Source organism: Mus pahari, chromosome X (genome assembly GCF_900095145.1).
Source record: "Mus pahari chromosome X, PAHARI_EIJ_v1.1, whole genome shotgun sequence".
Lineage (NCBI taxonomy): Eukaryota > Metazoa > Chordata > Mammalia > Rodentia > Muridae > Mus > Mus pahari.
The window spans coordinates 133,967,830-133,976,880 of NC_034613.1; the positions used below are offsets into that span (position 1 = coordinate 133,967,830).

At 41.4% G+C, this 9,051-nt stretch overlaps 1 protein-coding gene across 1 annotated transcript; it reads right to left on the minus strand.

Annotated features, from left to right (window-relative positions):
* Nucleotides 1-2,196: 2,196 nt before the first annotated feature.
* On the minus strand, nucleotides 2,197-5,501 carry Sat1 (spermidine/spermine N1-acetyltransferase 1). The gene is made up of 6 exons (XM_021187828.2): nucleotides 5,153-5,501; nucleotides 4,833-4,884; nucleotides 4,647-4,730; nucleotides 3,090-3,191; nucleotides 2,955-2,995; nucleotides 2,197-2,726 (listed from the first exon to the last, which is right to left on the minus strand). The coding sequence occupies exons 1-6, from the start codon at nucleotides 5,216-5,218 to the stop codon at nucleotides 2,556-2,558; spliced, it is 516 nt and encodes a 171-aa protein (XP_021043487.1). The 5' UTR covers nucleotides 5,219-5,501; the 3' UTR covers nucleotides 2,197-2,555.
* Between the last annotated feature and the right edge of the window lie 3,550 nt (nucleotides 5,502-9,051).

Genomic DNA, 9,051 nt, shown 5'->3' on the forward strand with positions numbered 1-9,051 from the left:
TCATAGAAGCAGGGGGGTGGATGGGATAGGGAGATTGCAGAAGGGAGACCAGGAAAGGGGATAACATTTGAAATGAAATGTAAACAAATAAAATATCCAATTTTAAAAAAAAGCAAAAAATGTGGAGGGCTCTGGGTTCCACTTAAAGGGTTGTGGCAAGAATATTTACACCGGGCTAAGAAAGGAAGTAGGCTCAGGCACTTACAAGTTTTTTTCTTTTTTTTTTTTTTTTAACAAAAGGTGTCACAGTGTCACCAAGCTGGCTTTGAACTCAGTCTTTCCAGTGAGAAATGAGTTCTAGTCCCAGTGTAAACGTTATCTTTACAGGATTATTGTTTACACAGACTCACTTTTTCTTTTATTTTAGGTTTATAATGCTTGCTGTTTCTCTGTAGATAACTTTCTTCTAACCTTTTTTTTTTAAATCACGTATTGACTTTAAGTCTTACACATATAAATTTACTTCTTTTTTTTGGCAGGGGAGTTGGTTCTTTGCGTTTCTCTGTATAGCCCTGGTTGTCCTGAAACTCACTCTGTAGGCCACACTTTTCTGAACTCAGAAATCCACCTGCCTGTGACTCCCAAGTACTGGGATTAAAGGCTTGCAACACCACCTGTCCCGAAGAAATGTTTGTTTGTTTGTTTGCTTGTTTGTTTGTTTTGAGACAATGTTCACTGTGCTGCCCAGGTTGACCTGAAACTCGTGAAAGTAAAGTGACCCTCCTGCCTGGGCCTGTCAAGCACTTGAGACTATAGGCTTGTGTTCCTGTGCCAAAGGGGCTTTTGCTATTGTTGTTTGAAATGTTTTATTTCCTTTTGAGAGGAGTCTCCTTGTTGTAGGCCAGACTGGTCTCAAACCTTAGTCCTTGCCTCAGCCCCTTGAGGTGTTCATTAATATGCCTGGCTCTGTAGCTGCTTGGAAAGAGATATCTCTGTAATTGAGTTGAATATTAAGTGGGCTGATGTGGGGTCTGAGTTTCTACTCAGATTTTTACTTGTAAGGGACTCTTCTTAAGGGTGGACCAACATTTCACAAGGGCTTCTGGTTTTTGCAACACTGTGTCTTTAAGGTGTGAACACAAAAGGTTAGATTGTTACTCACTGGGTTAATTTATTCATCTAGCCACAGTCAGCATGCAGTTGTTTTCCTCTAAGAGGCCCAGTTTCCAGAACACAACCTTCAAAATATCTTCCTTCTTCACAAGGCTCTTTGTGTTCAGTTAGCCTTTGATTTTTGCCAGCAATTCCATTACTTGCCATCTGAGCAGGACTCTGGTTGAGATCTAACACTGTATGCGTATTTTCCTGTCATATTGAGCCACCAATAAACCCCAAAGCTCAAAAGAAATGCATAATCATACTCTTCTATATAGCTACCTTCTAATCTAGAACTATGTATCAGAAACTGGGCCAAAGGCACACAAAACCAAAGCTGTTTAACTGATAGAGTTCAGTATTTCCTGCTATTGTGTAGGTATCTTAGAAATATTTGCTTTGGGAAAACATTCACCTTGGACACTAGTTTTCAGGAATTCTTAACTATCATCTTTATGATCATGCAAATTAGTGGGTTTGGGAATTAGGTCAATAGAATGAGTAATTAAAATTCGTAGTTCTAAGAAAATTGTCATTTCCCTTTGCTTTGCTCATTCTCAGTTCCTGAGAAAAGTATTTGCTTATGTCCCCCTAGCTGAAAGACTCCTATTGTGTCCTTACTGTAGAAGGACACTAGTTTAACACAGTATGTACATACATTTGAAGTCATCTGATTTGCTTGTGACAAAGTTGCTTGTGTGTCACTTTTTAAAGTTGCAATCTTGTTAAAAATCATGAGTTTTACTCCCTCTTGATTAGCAGAATGACCCACTTAGTTTTACTTCAAAGGGCATTTTGTGTGGGATGAGGTCATTGGGGACAAGATGTTTTTTCCTGATTGTTAGTGTTTCATAAACCCACCTTCACATCTTACTTGTGCGACAATGGACTTATTCACTTATGCTTTCTTTCCTTCTCAAGTCATCCCCCACCCACTTTGGTGCTAGGGATAAAAGGTAGGGTATTCTGAACACCAGGCAGCCTCTCCTATTCATACTTACCAGTACCTGAGAACTGATGGATAGGTATTTTTATTTTACATATTATTTGTTGCAAAGATAATGAGGAAGATGGGACTAGTAAAAATGCACACTCTGAATATTTAAATCAAAGAGTAGTTTATTTTTTATAAAAGAATCAAAACAGAAACTCTAAGTACCAGTGTGTACATTGTACACATTTAAATGACTCACAAGAATGAAGTTTTGTTTTTCTTATATAGTAAGATCATACCACCTTGTTCTTCATCAAAAGATGTTCAAGAATTCTGCCTCCAAACCACATCCATGACTGCCATTTTAAACAGACCGAATTTCAAACATGCAACAACGTCACTGGTAATAAAGCTTTGGAATGGGTGCTCACTCTATTATTTCACTACACACAAGATAGAAAGCAAGGGAAGTTGAGAATTTATTCTAAAGCACAATGGAGGTTGTCATTGTCTACACTGGCATGCCTCACTCCTCTGCTGCCATTTTTAGCAAGTACTCTTTGTCAATCTTGAAGAGCCTCCATCCCTCTTCACTGGACAGATCCGAAGCACCTCTTCTTTTGTAGAAGTTGATAGATGGTTCATTCCACTCTGCTACTAAGAAGTGCATACTGCTGCAGCGACACTTCATGGCAACCTAGTACAAGCCAGAGAGAACATTTCACCCTCTTACCAAGACCCAACTTTGATCCATTCATTACACTAACCCAGCAATTCTTACAAATGCAGAAGCCCAAATCTAGGACATTTTGTCATAGCTCTAATCCCAGCAATAGGCAGATGAAGAATAGCTTAAGGCTAGCCAGGGCTCATAGGAACACCAGGACAGCCTGGGCTCTATGCAGTGAAATGCTAGTGAACATACCTGGCTTAGATTCTTCAAAATTTCTGATCCTATACCAAAGCCTAAAAGAAAGAAATACAATTCAACTTAGTCATTTTAAGGCCATAGAGCTCTGATTTGTCCTTAAACTACCTCCATTCCCAAAGTCAACTGTACCTCTGTAATCACTCATCACAAAGAAGTCTTCAAGATACAGTAACTTGCCAATCCATGGGTCATAGGTAAAATAGTACATGGCGAACCCAACAATGCTGTGTCCTGTAATAAGAGTATCCCATGAGATGCAAAGAAGAAAAACAACCCATTCAAGCTGTATCGGCAGAATCAGAAGCCTAGTGTAGATTGTAAGAAAATATACATGCGTGCCCCACTGAAACAAGTAGCCAGGAACTGGACTGCCTCCTTACGTTTATGCTACTACAGTCCAGACCAATGATGAATGATATCTCTGGTCTCAGACATGTACTTGCAAAAGGCACACATTAGAAATAGCTGAAGCTAGGCTACACTTGTGGACTGGCTAGTCTGCACTCTGCAGGACTCACACTCAGAAAATGAGAACACTTTCATTACTTTCCAGAACAAAAGGGCCAGGGACTTAAACTAAACACACATAGTATTCACATCCTAATGACATGCTGGTATGTTGGCTTGGCAAAAGTTGGGTTTACACAGCAGTTTAGAAGAGGAAATACTTGTAGTTTACCAACTCTTGCTTCCGTAAGGTCAGAATACCAGGCCAAAAGAACAATGTTTACTTTCAGAACTTGCCCTCCCACGTATAAATTTTCAATTTACTTCCCCCACTCTTTAAGGCAGGAAAAACAGCAGCAACCAGAAACAGGTGTTACATAACACCCACATACTTCTTAAGTGTTCTGATTATCTTCGAGCCTAAGGAACAGACATCAGAAGAAAACTCAAGAAAGCACCCAGCCAAACAACTTCCCCTTTTAGCCGTCTCCTGACCAGTCAACAAGGGCCAGCAAAAAAAAAAAAAAAAAAAAAAAAAAAAAAGTGTAAATACATGACTAAAAATAAAAATAATTAAAAATTGACTCCCTCATAAGGGGTGTCAATTCAATTCCAAATGGAGGCAAAGGTTGCAAATTAGAGGCAATGGTTACAAATTAAATTTTCTAGCCATTTTCTATTTCTTTGCAGACAGACAGGAAGCGAAAATAAATTTCTGATCTACCGTGTTTTAAGTGTGTGATAATAGGACCTTACCTCATTTATCATGATCATCTACTTTATTGTGTAAAGGATCTTTTAGTTACCTCCCCGCCCATCCATGTACACAGAAGGGCCATGTACATGGCGAAGCTAGAGACTGTAACCTGAAGATTGGGACAAATTAAAGAAAAAAAAAATGTGATTTAACACAATTACAAAAAAAAAAAAAGGTTAGGTTAGGGTCAAACAAAAACCATTTTATGAAACGGAATTACAATAAATGACATTATACCTAACTTTTCCGGGTTTCTACAGCACTCTGATACTTGCTCAAACAGCTCTCTCGTAACCCGCCCTATTATAAAGTACACTACATATAATTGTTTTTCCTCAGTCATTTGCACACTGGGTGGCTGTTATTTCCAGCCAGCTCCTCAGTAACCTCTGACCGTGTAGTCACGGGTTCTGCACAGTAGGCTCTACGGTTTTGATATAACATTAGTTCTCTCTGGCTTCTGGACAGGGAGTAGAGGTTACCTTCAGGGGTCCAGTGCTCTTTAGGCACTTCCGCAACCAGGCAGTGGTAGAAGGGGTGTTCTCCAAAACCATCCTCTAGGAGATCTGTAAGATAGGGGAGCAGAGACAGTGTGAGTTGACCTTTGGAGGTGCCAGGAAACAGATACTTTCTCCCCCCCCTCCCCCTACCCCGCCACTCCTTGTTACCTTTCTCAGTTAAAATGACTTGATCTTCCATGTATTCATATTTAGCCAGTTCCTGGGGACGATACATATAAAGGAAAGGACAATGAAACTTCTGGCCAGCCTACCCAGCTCACAGGAGCGGAAATGGGGCAGGCAGGGTCGAGCGGTGGCTGAGGCCTGCCTGGTGCCAAACTGCCTAGTCTGATCCGGGCTGGGGTTGGCAGGCCAAGAAGGCGGAATTTACTGGCCTGGCAGCGTCTCAGAACTGAAGATGAAGATTTCCCCAGAAAACAGAGCCTCCCCTCCCCTCTGCCCTAGGGAGAGCCCGGACTTTTACCTACCTTGATCAGTCGCAGGATGTCACTGCAGTCAGAGGCAGTGGCTGGACGGATCTTAAATTTAGCCATTTTCGTCTTTTGCTTTTCTTCCCTTTGCGCACCAGGCCCCTGTACTTGAACAGCAGGAGGAGGTGGTTCCTCATTCGTTTCCCGGGAGCGTCCTCTTCTCAGTCAGGCTGGCACCATGACCCGGCGAACCTCAGTATAAGACAGAAAACTGGCAAACTTACTTCGGGGAAACTGCGCAGTAGCTAAGAAGTGGCAAGACGATGCCTTTTAAGTCCGCAGAAGCTCCTCCCCGGACCCGGGAGACGGAGAGATCGCGACCAGTAAGGATGAAAGCCCGTGGGAGCACCACCCTGTGTTCCAGACACTGCCCTCTTCCGGGCTCTCTCGTGACACCTATGGCGCAAACCCTGAGGGAGGGGTAGGGCGAGGTATGCTGCTGTCTTCTCTAGTCTCGCGTCCTCTAGTGGCGCCTTGAGAATCCTTGCCGGAAGCATATGAATGCCAGCTTGTCCCCTGGTAACCTTCGTAAATAGAACATGTGGATTGCCTCTGTGACCCCGACATTGCCGAGAAAAGAAAACTCAGGAAGCCCAGCTTTAGGGTATGAAAGAAAGATAAGAGCAGCAACCATTCTCAAAGTGTCGTCTGGAGGCATAATTTTCCTTTCCTCTCTAGTAATTTTCCACAGGCAGTTCATTGAGATGTGGTGATGTCACCGTTTTCATGACTAAAGAAAGGTGTGGGTTTGAATCTTATTTTAATTTTGAGACAGGGTCTCTCCATGTAGTCTTGACTATCCTGGAACTCCCTATGTTACAACAGGCTGTCCTAGAATTCACAAATCACATAGATCTGCCTGCCTCGGTCTGCCCAGTGCTAGGATTAAACACGTTCACCACAGCCTGCTCTTGTATTTTCTAAGGTCAGTTCTTAGGATCCCTCGATTGCTTTCCTTCTAGCTTAGTGGTTCTCAACCTGTGGGTCACAACCCCTTTGTGGTCACATATCAGATAGCCTGTATATCAAACATTTATATTATGATTTATAACAATATAACAGCAGCAAAATTACAGTTATAAAGTAGAAATAAAATAATTTTATAGTTAAGGGTAATTTACAACATGAGAAACTGTATTAAATGGTTGCACTATAACGAAGGTTGAGAACCAGTGTTGCAAAAGCTAAATGTTTTCCTTCCTTCCTTCCTTCCTTCCTTCCTTCCTTCCTTCCTTCCTCCCTCCCTCCCTTCCTTTCATGTATGTATTTATTTTTTGAGACAGGGTTTCTCTGAGTAGCCTTGTCTGTCTTGGAACTCTGTATACCAGGCTGACCTGGAACTCAGAGATCCTCCTGCCTCTGTCCCCCACCACCTGACAATGTTTTCTTTCTTACTCCTCCCCCCTTTCCTTCTTAAACATTTGTTCTTCCTTGTGGACTTTCCTTCTGAAGGAGAGAAATACTTCATAATTCGCTTTAATGATGTATGCCATCTTACATTATTGAAGAGTTGATTTCACTGCTTATAGATTTTGAGGTCTGGAAGTTTTCTTTACACACACTGATATCTGACCATCTCTCAGCTTTCTTTGCTGTTGAAAGCTGTTGTAGTACTTGCTCCAGTCCATGCACTTTTGTTTCCTTTAACTTTTTTGCTTGCTTGCTTGTTTGTTTGTTTGTTTTCGAAACAGGATTTCTCTGTGTAGCCCTGGCTCCTTTAACTTTCTATTTTGAAATAATTCTAAACTTACTGAACATGTCACCGTATTACTCCAGTGATTACAGGGATGTCTGGCTCAGTGTTATGTTTTCTACCATTTTTAAAGGTAAGAAAACTTGAATACACTAAATTTTAGATGCCCAGAGACCAAAATGTTTGGGAACAGTTGGGTTTGCCTGTTCCTGGTCATACCCACGGGAACAAGTAAGTACTCATGTCTCTGGGGAATGACCTTTCTTTTACTATGGACTTTCCTGGACAGATCTGTTGAGTACCCTGCTACCATTGCCTTGCCTGGATTCCACAATCAGTCAGAAGAGGCTTTTTTTTCCATAATGAGATAAAGCATCAGATGATCTTCAACATCTGGTCTGTACAGTGAGGGGTTAGACTAGTACCACATGGCCACTCCTAATATTTTGTAAGTGACTTTGCCTTTACTAACGAGTAATATCCTGTATGTAGAAATGAAAGCAGAACAGCATTTTCTGTTACCCCTCCCACTCTCCCATGACTCAATGCGTTAGTGAGTCACTATGAGAGCTTATGCAATGGTTTTTTGTTTTTTTTGTTTTGTTTTTTTTTTTTTTTTTACAAAGAGATTTAAAAATAGCACCCATTCTACCTGAGTTACTGCCAGTGGTGTCTTTCCTGACAGGGATGACCAAGCCCTTGCCTCTTTTGCTTCTGTTTAGAATGCTTACAGGAGTAAGCACTTACAGGAGTTTGTCGCATATAGACTGATAGCAATACATTCAAATTCTGTGACTCAACACCAAGAATAACTCCCAAAGAAGAAAAACTAAAGTCATTTTCTATTTAGGTTGTTTAGTGTTTTAGAATTGTGCTTGAATTTAGGTTAGCATTTGACAAACTTTTATTTGATAATGAGTCAACATTTCAACTTGTTGAATCATATCTGAGGTTCTTGGGGATTACAAAAGGTCACTGTTACAACCAACCCTAAAGGTGTAGAGTTTACTTTTAGAGATGTGTTTGTACTTTATTATAACGGATTTGACTCTTTATGAGAAAGGGAATTTCTATCACTGAGATGGACAGATGAGGAGAGTGAAAGGAAAAAAAATAGCCAAGGCAGTGGTTTTGTTCTTTGCCTTGTTTCAAGGTTCCACAAAGTTCAGTATCCTAAAGATTTTTATGATATTTTATGTAGACCTTGCCACCAGAAGTCAGTTATTTGAAAATAGTGGCCTCTTGTGAGGCTATGCCAGTGCCTGGCAAACACAGAAGTGGATGCTCACAGTCATCTATTGGATAGAATACAGGGTCCCCAATGGAGGAGCTAGAGAAAGTACCCAAGGAGCTGAAGGGGGCTGCAACCCTGTAGGTGGAACAACAATATGAATTAACCAGTACCCCCAGAGCTCGTGTCTCTAGCTGCATATGTAGCAGAAGATGGCCTAGTTGGCCATCGTTGGGAAGAGAGGCCCCTTGGTCTTGCAAACTTTATATGACCCAGTACAGGGGCACACCAGGACCAAGAAGNGGGAGTGGGTGGGTAGGGGAGCAGGGACGGGGTGAGGGTATAGGGGAACTTTCAGGATAACATTTGAAATGTAAATGAAGAAAATATCTAATAAAAAAAGAAAATAGGTTGTCCTATGCCATCCCTTTTTATTGTTTATTGTTTGCCACATAGAAAGTCACCACATACTCAGTTTTTTAAAGTTACACATATTTATTATTGCAGAATGTACAGGTCAAGAGTCCAGGCACGGCTTCACTGAATCTTTTGTTAATTGTGTCAGGCAGGCTGCATTCCTACATAGAACAACTCCAAGTTCACTCAAATTTACTGACCTTGACAGTATTAACCTCTCTCTCTCTCTCTCTCTCTCTCTCTCTCTCTCTGGTTTTTTGAGATGGGGTTTCTCTGTGTAGGCCTGGCTGCCCTGTAATTCACTCTGTAATCTAGGCTGGCCTCCAACTCACAGAGATCCTCCTGCCTCTGTCTCTGCCTCTTCCTCTGCCTTCGTCTTGCAAATGCTCTGATTAAAGGCATGCACCACCACTGCCCTGTATCATCTCTGTGTTAAACAGATTTATTTTCTAATTCAATGTACGCCTGCATGTATGTATGTGCATATGTGTGTGTGTGTGTGTGTGTGTGTGTGTGTGAATGTATGTGTGAATGTGAGTGCAGGTGCCAAAGAAA

Bases quoted from the DNA above. Each gene is read 5' to 3' on its own strand.
- Sat1 (XM_021187828.2), bottom strand. From the start codon at position 5,218: ATGGCTAAATTTAAGATCCGTCCAGCCACTGCCTCTGACTGCAGTGAC. The intron at 4,885-5,152 runs GTAGGTAAAAGT...TATCGTCCCCAG, and splicing joins ACATCCTGCGACTGATCAAG to GAACTGGCTAAATATGAATA. The intron at 2,727-2,954 runs GTATGTTCACTA...GGCTTGTACTAG, and splicing joins TTTTGAAGAATCTAAGCCAG to GTTGCCATGAAGTGTCGCTG.